General features: G+C 47.9%; 1 protein-coding gene across 7 annotated transcripts in view; it reads left to right on the forward strand.

Annotated features, from left to right (window-relative positions):
- Window positions 1–16,246, forward strand: part of macrod2 (mono-ADP ribosylhydrolase 2) — a 292,993-nt gene that overhangs the window by 228,722 nt on the left and 48,025 nt on the right. For all 7 annotated transcript variants that reach the window (XM_055502342.1, XM_029175396.2, XM_055502341.1 and 4 more), the window contains exon 8: window positions 562–635. In XM_055502342.1, coding sequence (XP_055358317.1) covers window positions 562–635 — 74 coding nt within the window. The remainder of the gene's footprint in view (window positions 1–561; window positions 636–16,246) is intronic.

The raw sequence follows: 16,246 nt of genomic DNA on the forward strand, positions 1-16,246 counted from the left end.
GCCTCTGTCCAGAATTAGCGGAGCAGCTTTAGAGTCATTTGAAGCCAGGCTTTGTAAAACGACATAAGACTGAACTAAACGGTATTTGTGTTGAAGCAGGACTCGGTGGCAAATGGATGAAGGACCCACTCATCTTCTTCACCAGCCAAAGCTGAGTCAAAGGCTTTCACAGAAAATAGCTCACAGCGTTGTGTTTTACCCTCTTTACTGTGGCAGCAAATAATCTTAACATCAGCAGAGTCTTCCCTCCGCCGCGCTTATTAAAAATTAATCAGGCTGCAGTCTGTGTGTTTGTGATCAATGTTTGGGTCCGTGAGCTGATTAGTGGGTGAGCTGCACTAGCTTCACCCTCAGCGATCACGTTTAAAACTGCTCCAAATCCCCTTCCTCTCCAGAGCGGAGGCCGCGTTCGTGCGTCCGCTCATCGTCGCCCTGATTCACGTCCGAATGCGCACAGGTTCCACGGAGGAGACGCCGTTACCTGTGGAGATATTGGTCTGTTTGTCTGTTGTAGTTACGCTGGACGGAGCCCATATTGACACCGCTTCATTCCTCTCGTAGGGTTCCCCAACCTCCCTGCAGCTGACATCGCTCTGAACACAGTGAAGAACTGGATCGAACACAACTCCGAAAAGGTAGGAGAGGCCACATGATCTGCGCCTGTCAGTCTGAAGCCACCTATGCATTCCTACACACTGTTGCTTTTCTGGTGACACACTAATTGTCCTGCATCTCTGTATCAGACATTTTATGCACCTGCCTCGCTTGATCAACCATTTAGTTTGGGTTCTGCATGCACATCAAATTAAAAGCCAGTCTGAGACTAATCAGGCCTTGAATGGTCTGTTGACTGTTTAATTGGTCTATGCTGCAGAGAGCGATTCAATCTGCAAGAGCATAAACACACAAGATTAAATAATCCGAGTTGGTTTGTGTGAAAGATAGATTCTAATTACGGCCTTCAAGGACAGAACGCTCGAACAGCGCGTCACGTATTTGGTGGAAAGCGAGCACAGCTCAGTCATTTCAAGTTATAAGCGAGCGGAATCGCGTGTGCAGTTTTAGTTGCTAGGTGTTGAAGTCGTAAAGTAGTCACAGTTTGAAATGACACATTATGGCCAGAAGCCTGTGGGGAACTGAAATGGATGTGAGCGTTTTCATCTTCGAGCCACTTCCGCTGAAGATTGAGCTGCCAGCGAAGCCGTCTTCCCGTCCAGACGTGGAGGGAAGCAAACAAAACAAGCAGCGGTGGCTGGTTGGAACCACGCCCCGGCGCCTGAGCGCGGCTGACGGACAAACGCGACTCTAGCGTTTGTAGCGTGCCAGCACCCACAGACGATCACTGACAACCAACGTGTCGGCGCTCATTAACCGGGTCAAACGCGACGTGAAATTAAACGTGGGGCTCATTTTCGTCAAATGACTGATGAGTTAGTTGCTGTACGTGAGGCCTTGGCGGCATCATTATTATATGTGATGTATTAAATAGGGTATTCATCACCTAGAGGCGTTTTGGTTAGCGCTTCATGTAGATGCTCTGTTTGTCCAGCCGTCAGGAGGCTGTTTAAGGCCGCACAGAGCATTTATCGCCCTGTGAGTCGGTGAGTGATGCTAACCTTCAGGGGTCATCTCTGTTTACTGTGGCGCTGTTTGTATCTGTCACTGTGGATTGAGGTGTTTTATAAAGCCCACAGCTTGATGTCCAACAACATCCCTCAGCTGCCGTTATGGATGTTGGGACCAGACAGCCGAACGCCGCCCAGCTACTGGATCAGTCTGCGGTTCAGGCGGCCCGATCGCCGCGGCCCGAACCCGGGGAATCCGTTAACGCGTAGTTAAGTATTAGAATTCGCGGGGAGGAGGAGGACGTCTGCCGAGCGCCGTTCAGCAAAGCTCCTCCAGCACAGGCGCTGGATGCTCAGCGCTAACTAGAGGGAGAGTGAGCAAGCTTTTAGCAAGATCAGAGAGAATAAAGCGATACGTTTTACCCAGAGGCGCAGCAGCATTTCCCTTACGTTTGGAAACGCACCAATCAAACCCCAGACCAGCATCCAGGAGGTCCTCCCTGCGCTTTTCCACTCTCCATTCCCTCTTACTTACCGCTCAGCGCCGCTTAGTTACTCTTAGATGCTTAGATGTAGATTTTTAAAAATGATACTTGTTTTTCTTCATGCCTATTCTGCGAGACTTGATAGCAAATGTTGCTGATTAAATGTTAAGATGAGGCGTCGGATTTGTTCAGATGTGCAGTTCATCACTGCAGAATCTACTCGCTCGACACACCCACTGTCAGAATGATTGATGGCTGACATTTTTTATGTTTCGGGCTCTGTGTCAAATTCATTCAGCTCATAAATTACGGTAGGAGCTGACAGCTGTTTATTGTGTTCTGGTCTGATAGAGAGCTTAAAGTAAATAAAGACTTTCAGAATGAAAGCCTGGATCGAGCAGTGTTGTGTAGGTTGTTGTACAAATTGGTCTTTTTTATTTTCCCAATTCCTCCTTTTGAAAGCTTCCTCAAAGTGATGAAAGGCTGTGCGCGCTGCCACAGGAGTTAGCTCATATCGCGCATTATACGCAGCTTTCCGCCGATAGAGAGGAGGAGAGATTCGAAGCGGGAACAATGCGGCTAGATTTCTCCGCCGGCTCGCCTCTAGCCGCGTGGCTCCGAGGATCCTGTGTTGTGGGCGTCCGCGGGGACGAGTCGTTTCAGGGCGATGATAAGGGCTTAGGGAAGATACTGGGCTATTGTGGCAGAATTTCAGCACAATGGCCCGGCTGTGGGACTGACACCGGGTTGGCAGCGCGCGGGGCACAGTCCGTCACCGCGGCCTCCTCCGCGGGCACGCAGCCTCCGATATGATACAGGGGCATTGTCTGTGTGTATCCAGCTGTTTATTCGCAGTGGAGATACATGAGCATCAGGCAGGCTGCAGACACACACACACACACACACACAGCAATTGGATAGTAATTTTCCATTGATTGAAATGTACTCGCACGAGTCTCTGAGACTGGAGGTCAGCGTTGCATCAAAGAGCGGAGGAGTGTGTGTGTGTGTGTGTGTGTGTGTGTGTGTGTGTGTGTGTGTGTGTGTGTGTGTGTGTGTGTGTGTGTGTGTGTGTGTGTGTGTGCGCGTGCGTGCGTGTGCGCGTGTGCGTGTGTGTGAGTACAAAGGACGGGGAGAGAGGACAGAATAAGGAAGAAGGCGCTGTGTGATTGATTAGCAGTGAGTTTATCTCCCAGGCCAGCGTACTGTAGCCTTGATGCACCAGTGCACAAAGGGCCTCAATGCCAGTGTGAAATTCACTTATAAAAGCACCTAGACTTAAAAAAAATAAATAGCCCCGCTGTGGTCAGGGATAGGGGATCCTTTAATCTAGAGACTTGAGTGCAAGAATGATCCTTCAGATCACAATAGATGAAAGAATAAGGGAGGTCAGCTTTTGCTTCCCAGCATCCTCCACACACATAAATGAAACAGAAAATGGGGGGATGTGTAAGCAACACTAGTAAAACCTGTAATCTCCGCAGAACTGCATAAGGATTCACAGACGGAAGCAGTTAAAGCTCAACACAGTGGCTCCAAACGCTGGTAACGCATTCTCCTCTCACACACAGCGCACGCGCCTCTTTATTTCTAATTTTCACATCTAATTTGCTTTAATTCAGACTTCCATGGCTTTAATCGGGCGCTGAGAAATGCGGTGTGACACTTTATTTTGGGGCGAGCGCTGGACGGCCGCGCTCCTTAACGAAGCATCGCGAGGCCCGGCAGCCGGCGTTGCTGCCGCCGTCCGAGCACCTCATGCGGATTGAGAGTCCGTAACAAGCCCCGCTCTGCTGTGATGTTTGGGTCAAATAGACGTGTGGAGATTTCACCTTTCAGCGCCGCTCGGGTCTGGGCTGTGAGCATTAAATGCTCCGCTGTGCCCGTGATGCTCCCAAACAGGTGTTTACTCCGCTTTTCCAGTTATGAGCATGATCTGTTTAAGTCTGTAGCACAAATAATGTCTGGGGCCAAAGGAAGAGACTTAACTGTAACTGTGCTTCGTGAGGAAACGGGTGGCTGCGTTATCAGCACTGTTCTATGTTGCGCGCTTCACCTATAGAAAGTGTCTGTTCTATTTTTGTCTAGCTTTAATACAGCACATGGTACGAGATGCAAGAAGGACTCGTTCAAACGCATATTAAACATTACCTGCTGGCAAAAATCATGACGAAGCAACCAGGCCGTGCCTCAAAAGCCCTTTCAAAGATGTTCCATTAGCCGAGACGTTTAATTTTTAATTCAAGGTCTATCTTATTGGTCTTTTAAAAGCCTGAAACATGTTAAAGTGGCACAGTGTAAGTAAAATTAAAGAAGTTTCTCATTAGAGCTGACAACTGTGTTTAGTGCATCCTTGAGATGTGTGTGGAGCTCGACTGGAGTTGACCTGTGCTAAATTGCATTGACTGCATTAAGGTGCGCGCCAAGGAACTCTCTGTGGCCTCAGTGGTGGTGAAATGGAAAGTGAACCCATCACGGAGCTCGATGAGGACTTTTGACTTTGCCGGCAGTCACAGCATCATGTGATGATAATAACCAGGGCCACCATACAACACTGTACTGTGCATTATTGTGTACATGGAGATGTGCAAGTTGAACTCAGCTTGTGTAATTCTGGCTGCAGAAATGTTTTGGAGGGAGTGTGATTGCGTTATTAGTGTTTTTTGTGTTTTTTTTATGGTCAGAGAATTACAGTACATGTTTGGCACCGGTGCTAATGTGCTCCATGCAGTCTAATACATTAGTGGCAGCCATTTGGCCCAATGCAGCAGAAGGGGGATTTTATGGCTTTTATGATGTGAGGATTTTTATTATCTGGCTCACTCTATGATTCCCTTGACCTCAGGTTGGTGCAGCTAAATGCTACTAGTTTCAGTGTTTAAACAGACGAAGGAGATGTCACGGATCCATTTCCTGTATTGACACCGGTCACATTATTTCACGTGTTTAGCTTTTAGCGCTGCACCCGCTGAAGTAAAAACAGTCGAAGTGCTTGTGCCGTCGCAGATAAAGAAAAGTTTATCACGAGCTGCGAACGCCGCAGTGTTTTTAGGGTTTATCTGAGCTGCTCGGTTTGATTGAGCTCTTCCTTCAGAGAGAAATGCTCCTCGCGCCAATGGGGGGATTAGGCCTGTCATCTCGCTATCTCGTCCACAGACCAAGGTGTTGCTTTACCCCTGGTAATTGCAGAATGATCACCTTATTCTCTGATGTGCTGCGACTTTGAATCCTCGGTCCTGAGGAGATTTGCGCTGTGTCCCCATTTAGAATGGGAACAATTAATGAAGGAAGCAATAAAACTCTGTACGCAGGACTGATTATATCTCTTAGAAATAATTGAAAGCTGTATGTGATAACACCGCACAGGACTCAAATAAAACTTTGAATGTAATCCGTGTGCTTGTTATTGAGGATTATAGAGCCACTTTGTGAAATAATGCATAATTTGTCTTGCCGGGTGTTACGGCTTTCTGCCGCTCGCTCGAGAGCATGTTAAACGCTTTCTTTGTGGCGAGAAGGACGTCGGGTGTCAGCCGGTAAGAGCCGGCGTCTCCCGGACCCGAGCCCAACACAAGGAATGAAGCGCATGGTCACCGAGATACGATGCCCTCTGAGTTCCGCTCCCTCCCATCACACAGATACTGTAGTAGCACCTCCGTGCTTACTGCGCCGGAATGAGTTATCTTAATGACATGCTAATTGATTTAGCGTGGCGCCGATATCAGTGGGCTGGCACGCCACGATAAAGCCCGAACGGGTCGCGCCGTTGGTTCAGAGGAGGACGGGAGGACTCATCAGGCTCCCGCTACATCACTCACCTTATTTGAACACAGTTTTCGTCTGCGAGGCCGAGTGCCGAGATTGGGTTTGATGCAAAGAGAGGATGGCGTTGCTGGGTTTTCTTTTGTTTCGCTATTTGTTGTTTTGTTTTGCCATTAATTAAGTCGTCCGTCGCCTGCAGACAGAGATAGGGATGTAAAACGTTATGACCACTTCATTGTTCTGCTCTCGCTGGTGCCGATATTAAACCATAAAGTCTAGGACTCACAAATAACCTTGGTCAGTTTTGCCACAGCAATAAAACACTTGTTGACTGTTAGGCCAAAAAAGAAAAGGAGCAGATTTCTTACACGGCAATAAAAGGCAGGCTGTGGATGTGGAGCGGTGTGCTCTGCTGTGCAGTACTCACTATACGGTGCCATAATAAAAAGCACAAGCTAAGCCGGACCCGCCACCTCACGCTGCATCAACAACCCGCGGCTGCAGGCTGAGGTACCTGTATCTGTATGAGCTGCACACTCACTGGACTTCCCGGTGCTACCAGCGCTGTCGGGCCGAGGCTGGGCCCGGGGGGGGGGGGGCGCAGACCACCGCCGTGATTACTTTAGCTGTTGCCGTGTGATTGCACGTCTCCGGCATGTGATTAGCGGGAGCAGGCCGTATCTCTCACCATCTCAAAGGGGGATGAAATCAGCCTCAAAGGCAGGCTTCGGCCGGCGGTGCATTTGAAAGTCAATGTTTTATTTCGAAGCATAAATTACTTGATCGGGGCACTTTTGCCCAAGGTGGTATTCAGACGTAAGGGCTGTCACAGTCAGTGGGGTGAAACAGCCGCTAATGTTGACTTAAGTCACATCACTCGAATCTTGATCGAGTTAAGAGGGGGTTTTTTGTTCCTGTTTACAAACACACACACATTCTGCATGTCATCGCCTCTGTATACGATTATCAAGAAGATTCTACTCGCAGGTTCACATTAGTCCATATGAAAAGCTGTTCAAGTTTATCAGGGTATTTTATACGACGCAGCAGCAGGAAAGCGAGCAATTCGAGATGAACCAAAGATGCTAAATGCTCCCACTGATGTCCAATTGATTCAGTGAACCATAAAAAGGGAGTAATTGCTCTTGAAAGTTGTGTTAAAGGTTGGAGCCGCGTCTCGGTCTGAGTCGTGCTGAGTTCTCGAGAGCGAATCCCCCATGCAGCTCGCCTTTTCAGGGAGAGCTTTCCGTTGCTCTTCAGGAAGCGTTGGTTTAGAGCGGCTGGCGAGCTTTGGGTAACCGCCGATGCCGCAGCCGATGCCGCAGCCGATGCCGCAGCCGATGCCGCAGCCGATGCCGCAGCCGATGCCGCAGCCGATGCCGCAGCCGATGCCGCCACTCTTCATTTCTCATTATTCCACCGATGTGTTACTGAGGGGGCATCTGCGGGCAGAGCTACTGTAGCTGATGTGTGTTGTGCAGTAACTCAGCTGGGCTTCGGAGATCGGGCCCCGTGCTAGAGGCGGGTGATGGATGAGGCGGGAGGCTCTAACATAACTATAGCCGTGTGAAGGCTGTAGGGTTGCAATTTAGATAACAGATGCTTTATTGTACAACACCTCCACTCACTGTTGTCTGAGCGCAGGTGAGCGAGGGCGACACTTTCCTGCGCTGAATCAACCCGTCACCGGCTTCAGGAAAAGTTTGCCGAGGCCGTTTTTCTCCGTGAGCGCTAATGCTAATTGTTCCGACGAGGGTGAGGCCGGTTGACGCCGTGGCCAGCGATGACAAGCGAGCGTGTTTACTCCGCATTGCTATGCAAATGCCGAAGTAATTAAGCAAAGCGGCTTAGTTTCCCCGATGTTTAGAACAATGTATGTTACCAAAATGACCCGGGCTTGAACCTTCATCGGAGCTGTCTCCCGTCGGCCTCGTGCGGCGTTCTCCGACCGCGCGCCGTCCGCTGGTCTCGGCCCGTACCCTCGGGCTGTCTGAAGGAATCAAAGGAGGGCACCGCCGGGGTCGAGCGTTAATTGCTCGGCCCTGGCAGGAAGCCAGGTGGTGCGGGACGGGTCGTCACCCGCCCGGGGAAAGGTCGGCCGTCATCCTCTTGTCGCACATCCTCCCGCGCCTTTCTTTCCCTTCACCTCCTGCCAAGACCGCGCACCGCGGCGCTGAGGTCCAGCCTCCCGACGGCCGCCGCAAAGTCACCCCAGCTTCACGCTCCTTGTCTTCCATGCGCCGATGCATCTAACCTCAAAGACTAATAACAATGCATTTGTAATAATAGCCAGAATCAGATGTGGACCCGCCCCGCTTTGCGTCATCTGTTTGGGTCAATGGTCCCATTCATATTGCACCGCGTCTACCGCTATAGCTCAGCATAAGCATCTGGGAGGCCGCCGTTGGAGGAAGGGCAGACTTGTGTCTGACTTATGGCTGATACATTCATCAAGCTCGTGCCAAGCCAATATCACACTGTCAGAAGGGAGCATGTGGCATTCTATCACCATGAGGGGCTGTGACAGAGCAAGTCCTTTTCCATTACGCTCTCTCAGGTCAATCTCTGATATTGCCTGTGTGCTCCTGCCGTAATGCTGTTTACTCCCGTCGCACGGGCAGGTTCCACATCCGTCTCTGGGCCCTAATCAGCGTGACCCTAACCAAATTTGAGTATTACTATGCAGGTGATGCATCAAAGGGTGCGAGGCTGCTCTGGTGAATTTCCTCTAAATAACCAGGAGCCAAAACTACCTTGTGTGTTTTCCCAGGCCTGTGTTTGAGTCTGAAAGAGTGGGCTAGGGTGATAAACTCTATACTCACCTGCGTTCTCGTTACGGACCGATCGAGTCCAAAGCTCAAAGATCTTCAGCCTGTAACTGCACAAATTCCTCTTCCTCACGGAATAGCCTGACAAAGGCTTCCTCCTCTTCATCCCAGACGTGCCGCAGTGAGGAGCCGATGCGCCCGGGCTTTTTCCCATCGTTCTGTATTCTCTGTGTTTCCCTATGTCTTATTCAGTGGAGGCCATTAAGAAGCTGTCGTCCTGTAGAGTGGTCCCCAGCACGCGCCTACGTTCGCCTCGCCCGCAGCTCCGAAACACTATTTATGTACTGAACTTTGACAGTGCACCGCAGTCTGTCCCCGCTCAACCAGCAGAAGCTGAGGCAGTTTCACTATGAAGTTCTGCTTGTCTGCTTTTACGTCGTCCTTTGGCCTGAGACAAAAAAAAGTGGACTAGAGAGGAGAAGACCTGCATATCAGACGCTGCGGTTCTTCAAATCAACAAAAATGAAACCTAGTTATGTTGTCGATAGTCCTTTGACTTTCTTCCACTCTTAGAGGAGCAGGGAATGTTTGAATGTGATATTCTGTAGCAGCTTGTTTCTCAAAATACGACTCAAATTAATTGGGTTTGTGCCTATTTTTAATCACTACTGCTAATAGTCTCTCTAGAGTTCAGAAATGAAAACGCACCCCTCTTATGAAGCCGCTGCATTAGATTTGTCTGCGCTTATGCGATAAAAAGCACTCTCGCCCTGTAACGTGAACGCCACAGATTGAGTTTTTCGTAAAAGCTTTGATGGACATCAAATCAAATCTGAGCGATACAGAGCTGGAGCATTCTGGCAAATCTGGTCCGATTTTCCTCCTTTGATGCGCCGTAATTCTGCTTTGTGATGTGAAGAGGGCAAACCTGGACCTGAACAGACAGGGCTTTCTCAAAGAATGAGGTTATGCTGCAGACATTCTTTCTCCAATGGGAACTCTATTGATTATCTCGCACGTCTGTCTGCCTGTGGGGTTTTTCAGCACTTTCATGCCAGTTTGCTGTCAGATTTTGGTCCTTAGCTGTGAAACCCAAAAAGGTTCACGGTGTGAGCTGTGAGAGCTCATGGCTGTTCTCCTATTGCCACTCTTGGAAAGCAACTAAGTACATGTATTCACTGTACATACTTTAATTAGATGCAGCAGTTTTCTTCCTTGATTAATTCCATTTGACTATTCAAATCTACTCTTGAGCAGTAGAAGGTTAAATGTTGTATTAATTACACTGAGGATGCAGTTAATGGTTTAAATCACATTTATAAACCCACATCAGGATTCCTAAAGTCAAGTTGCATGATATTATCTGATGGCACATAATAACATGTTAGCATTAACACCGTTGGTCTGTTCGGACTGTGCTGCTCTGTGGGCGCGCTATAAAATAACAAGCTTTAGATAAAGCCGGTTCGTCGTGAAGAACAATGGCGGGCGGAATAAATGAGCTGAATTGGATAATGACTTATCTGCAGCGCGCTGATAATCACACTGATACTCGGAAGTGAAATTATTAATTCATTAGGGCCTGTGGTAGCCACATCCAGCAGGTGGGAAGCCGTTGTTGAGCCTCTGTGCTAACTATCATAGAGTAAGTGTCAGCATGTGCTGTTTGCGAGCATCCTTGAGGCGACCAGATTAAAATACTGGTTTAGTCTGGTTGTGAGTGCGGCGTGTGCTGTAGCGTAGTTCAAAGCATAACAGTTATTAAATATGCTGTCAGCCGGGCTCTCGCGCTCACAGCCAAACTCGAGGTCTGAGATATTGTTCTGTATATCATAAAACAAGACAGGATGTAATGAAGACAGACAAAGCGTCTGAGCTGTGACCTTCAGAGCTCGCAGAGAGCGCTCGCGCTCCGGAGCCGGCGTTCCGTCGGCTTCTGCTCCGTCTCTGACACATCCCCTCTGCATCCAGCATCCTCAGATGTCTTGGCGGAGCGCTGTTTGCGTAACACCGGCTGCGGGCTGTGGAGAAACAATTTACACAAGCCTTGTTTAAAAAAAGCTACAATGCAAAATAATTACCCACTTTGTGTCGGCTGCTGTCAAGGCAAAGCGAATGGCATTAAAGTGTGAGCACTGGGTAGATGCAGCAGAGGCACTTTTCATCCTCATCTGACAGACAGATTGAGAGAGATCTCGGCGAGGCTTTGAGCCTTTTTGGCTGTTTGAGTTCTCGCAACGCGACCTGATAAGACCTCATCTATCCTCTCTCCCTTCATCAGCCAGCCAGGGGTTGGACCACAACCACATTGAGCCTGTCACATCATCACCAGGTCCTCAGACGTGCCATTGTCTGTTCTCAGTGGCAGCTTGTGGTCTGGCTTTTGCAGGGAGTTGGCCTCTTATTGGAGTTAACAAAGACATCTTTCAAGGTTAGGTTTAAGTATAGCCTGTGTGTGTGTGTGTGTGTGTGTGTGTGTGTGTGTGTGTGTGTGTGTGTGTGTGTGTGTGTGTGTGTGTGTGTGTGTGTGTGTGTGTGTGTGTGTGTGTGTGCGTGTGTGCGTGTGTGCGTGTGCGTGTGTGTGTCCAGGCTTGTTTATTTACTGTACCACAGGATACTGCTGTATTAAATTACATGCTATTCATGGTTCTCTATTTGCAATAGATGGGGATTCTAAATTGGTTGGAGCTGGTACCGTATAACATCAATTTGAGTTATACAAACAAATAGCTATGTTTTTGGCTGCGCGCTGCATTTTGTGCTGTTGGGCCTGAGAGGGCTGCATCATCCGACAGCTTTGTGGTTTCTCATGACAGAACAGACTTATTTATGTCTCTCATACTCCGCGCAGCCTCTCTGAAGGCCCCTGCTACAAACCACAGTGACTGCATGGCTCTTGACAGGGAATCACACTACAAAGCCCTCGCGCTCGCATTTGACTGGCAGCAGCCAACTTCCAATTTCCGTGTCTCTGCCATCAAGAAATGTTCTGCAGTTCCGTGACGTGTTTGATGTAGGAATTCTACTTTAATGCCTTCTTTACAGCAGAACAGAACAGTAATAGATAATTGAATAGTTGTCGATTCTAGATTATTGTGTAAAGGACATTTGACTTAACTCTGTTTCATTTCAAGTGTCAAATTTAAAACGAGGAATGATTTAAGACGGTTTCTCCCTCACCTCAGTTTTGGAGTCTTCTTGGGGTTGGAATTCCAGTAGGGGCTTTAAACAGAAAATTAAAAGAATTTCAATTAGGCGATTTGCTGGATTGGAGGGAAAATGGCAGTGATGTGGAAAAGACTTTTAATCTTGGTGAGCCACCTCTTATTCCATTAAGCTCATATCCCCCTGCTTATCTCACTAATCATTCCTCCCAACGCCAGCAGTCGTGGCGATTTTTAATGAACCCATTATGTCCTGATTCAGTCCACCAGGACTGGCAGGAGCACCATACGCTCATGAAGTGGGCTGGAAACAATCAAAGCACAATCAGGTCTTCATAATGATGCTACAGTGCGGCCCAGTTAGAGACAGAGAAAAATTACACCAGAAATGCCCACCGTGGCTTCAGGGAGGTTAGGAAGTGTGCGGAGCCAAAGCCTGAGAGGCTCCGTGTGCTTTCTGCTCTATGAAGAAATATCACCATTAGCAGCTGAGAACAGGGAGGACGTCCAGCTAAATGTAGACCTACAGGAAGCGTTGCTCTGCCCCTTAACTGCATAATAAGACGTGTAGATACGGAGCAGACAGGACAGAGGTCAAGGTGGCTGCCGTAGAGCAGAACAGGAAGGGCCTGGCTGACAGATGCTTATATCAACACAATAGAGGAGGACTGTTCTGTAATGTGAATTATGTTGCTGTTTAGCCCATGAAATAACAAAACATCTGAAATGGAGACTCCGCCCTCTGTCTGTCAGTTTCCTGTTCTGGTGGTTTTCATCGCCCCCGCCTCCGCCTCCGCGTACAGTACTTTGGGGTCTGCTGTTTTTGATGTGCGGCTCAGAGCTGCTGTGTGGGCCAGCGCTCTCCAGCCCCGGCGCCTCCAGTGAAAAGCTAAATGCGTTCTTTGTTTTATTCATTCAGCTCCCGTCTCCGCAGACCACCTGTCTGCGAGCTCTCCTTTTGTTGCGCGTCGCGCTTCGGATGCGCGTTCAACACAGATTCACTCCCTGCTCTGATTTCAAACGATGCGCGCGGCGAACTTCAAAAGACTTCAGATGATGCGAACAGCCTTGCGAGGACGCGCATCCGCACCTTTTCTTTTTTTTTCTTCCTCTGCTTGTTTTAAGGCTTAATAATTAACGTGTTATCTGAAAATGAGGCCCGTGTTTTATTCAGGCCATGCAGAAAAATATAAAGCATTCAGTGTGATGACTCAAAGCAAAGAGATCTCACCTCATAAACCTTCATCTGCAGCTATTTTAATAAGTGAGTGTTTATGTGTGAACAATATTTAGCCCACGTAACAAATAAATCTCTCAAAAGTTTTGAACAAAATAAATCCCACATTAGACGAAAGGAGTCTCCTTCCATTTAAAGCCATCTTTGACTTTGTGGCCTTTTTTTACTCTCACTCTGCTTTTCATCAAAAGTTTGTCTTAACGAGTGGAAGCAAAGAGAGTAAATGCATTTCGCTTGTTTCCATTAGCTACAACTACATTCTATTAACCTAATGCACTGACTGTGCTGTGTAGCAGCATTCAATCTGAAGTCAAAGGTGACTGATCTGACATGCGGCTGAGTGCAATGACCCCGATGTTCTTTTACTTTATTTGCACGTTGTAAAATGAACTCCGATCATCTGCATTTGCTAAGGACATTAAATTGCTACAGATGTTTAAAAGTAATCATGCATATAGTGTTCCACCGTGTGCAGCACCTGATTGGTTATTTGCCGTGCCGTATACTGAGACTGATGTGGCTTCTGAGTGGCGCTAAGAAGTGGCGCTGTGCCGTCTGTCATTATTCACGCTTCCCAATCGATTCTCCGCTATCCCATCCCATCAGGTCACTTGACTTTTAGTCATAATTAAAGCTATCTAGATGCAAATCAGGGGAAGTCAGGGGGCATATTGTGCTATGGGCTTATCACGACCTACAGTACTACTGGAGGATGCAGCATTTTGAAATATTCCTTTCAAAAGCAGATACGTATGAAATGCACATGCCCACACAGAGAACGCATTAATGCACTCAAAGCCCATTTACTTTATTATCAAGAGACCAAACCAGTCATAGCACTGATTACATCTTAATGTGAATTGCAAATGTTAATGTGATTACTTTTTATGCTCCACAATCCTAAACATTATCTGTGTTAACTAGGTTTGTCCCTCTCTTGTGTCTTGTAATGACAATTATTTACCCCATCAATCCACGTTTATCTCGGGGGGCCCAGAGGAAGCGCCAGGACGGGCTGATCGGGCAGGGTCCGCGTTCAGAGAAGGGCCTTCCATGACGGCTTCAGAGACGGACCATTGTGCTGAATGATGAGCAGAAGCCACCGAGCAGCAAAGTGTGATAGTCAGTAATGGCCTCGTGTGCCAAATTATGCCAGTTCCGTACGTAATAGATTATTTTGACAACCACATCTCTTCACCCGCGGCTTCACACCGACACATTCACACCATCTGCTTTTCTGACGGATAAGAAGGTGCAGATTTCGAACCCGCTACGGCGCGTTTTGACGGCCAACACGTTGACAGCGCTGAAGCACAACAAGTGCGGCGCACGCACGTTATTGGAATGTTGCGAGGCTTACTTGAGAAATTTTCGAACTGCGATACTCTCGTATGTTCATGCGAAAGCTAATCTTGTAATGGAGAGAGAAGGAATTGATTTTCCGGCTCATGATCTAATAATGTAGTCAAGGGAACCGAAACCTGGATCCTTTAAAACCTCCTCTGTGTTCAGCCCAATATAGTCACGTATTGCCTGAATAGAATGAAAGCATGTTATCAGGAAATGAATGGGAAATCATAGTGATTATCAATATATTTAGTAAATATTTAATGAAGCGACTGGGCAGAATTATTTATCAGAACGTTAAGTCCACTCAACAGAAATGCTTCGATCGGGTCTCACTCTGCTACAGTTGTGTTGCTCAGAGTCATGGTATTTCGTCGGTGCCATAATTAAACTGAGAGCCACCGCAAACAGCGCTGGTGATTAAATGTTGACATATTCTCAGTGCCCAAACAAGTCAGAGTTTCATAAGCGCTTGCCCTCAGAAATACATGAGCGTGCATCACCACAGTAACTAAGGTAAGGGGAGGCCATGAGAGCTCAGACGACGTGGGTGCAGTGCCTGCACCCGCTGGGTGCAATCGGAAACGTGTGGTGCCATTTTATTTTTGTACTTTGGCCATTTTAGTTTGTCGCTACTAAAATATAGCATTAGTCAGACGTGTCTGGAACTTTGTTATCCCGGAGTTGACACAAAATGGTGTTGCGTAACCTTTTATTAGCTATTTTATTAGCAGCGTTTACAGTGTGTGAGACTTTATTGTGTGATCAGTATCTTTCCATGAGTTTCCCTCATATTGCGTATTTGTGTCTGCCTTATCAAGTGTTTACCGTCGGCCCCGTCCATATTAATTTTTGGGCCGCTGTTATTGCAGCCCGGTTGAGATCAAGCGTGGCGGGAGAGAGGGTGTGTGTGTGTGTGTGTGTGTGTGTGTGTGTGTGTGTGTGTGTGTGTGTGTGTGTGTGTGTGTGTGTGTGTGTGTGTGTGTGTGTGTGTGGCCCTGCCCACGACACTGGCGAGCGTCCAGACAGGACTAAACGAGTGCAGAGCAGAATAGATCAGGTATTTTAATTGGCGTCTCGGGTTCAAACTGTCCTTCACTCAAACTCGACGGCCACAGTAAATACGTCAGTCATCGTCGTGTGTGTGCGTGTAACAAGAGCGCGTCTGTGTTTTCGGCACCCTGCAAAACTAGCGTGAAGCAAACGTTCGCTGACCTGAGATGAGTCGCTACGAGGGACAGAATTAACAAGGCAAAGGTTAATGTTATTGTAATTATAAGTGTGGCGTCTTATGGGAGATTATTTCCTCATCACTGGAGAGCCCGTGTGATCACATCTAATGCATTAGGCTAATAATTAGATTCAAACCCTGCCTTTTTTCATACTTTATTAATGCCGGTGCTCCCAGTTTGTCATTTGCTATGCCTGTTTCAGGGGTCAAACATGCCACTGGCCGGATAAATGGGAACTGAGTAATAAGTAAGACAGACACATCAACACAGATGCTGCACTGAAGAGCGAGCGTCCTTGCAGCTTGTTGAGTCACACGTCATTATCATTCATGCTTTGTCTCATCAGGCCAGGATGTAAAAAACGGCTTTAGGTGAGTCACACAAGCGAGGCTGAGACCTTCCATTCGCCACGGGGGGAAATTGGAGAGGAGCTAGATTCACTGTCCAACACAATACATCATCTGGTCGTTGTATGTTTGTCTTTCGCCCACAATCAGTAGCAAAAATGGGGGATTTCGGGTGAATTGTCAGCGGAAATAATTTATGACGAGCGGTTGTTTTTCTTTAAAGGAGCGGTAGGAGGTGGAATTACACTTGGGTATTTATTTGACAGCTTGGGCCGAGCCAATCTTTTCGCTGGCAGGAACAATAGCAGCGGTGCTCTTCTATCAGTCTCGGGGACGGAG

This window comes from Betta splendens, chromosome 15, assembly GCF_900634795.4.
Source record: "Betta splendens chromosome 15, fBetSpl5.4, whole genome shotgun sequence".
NCBI classification, from domain to species: domain Eukaryota; kingdom Metazoa; phylum Chordata; class Actinopteri; order Anabantiformes; family Osphronemidae; genus Betta; species Betta splendens.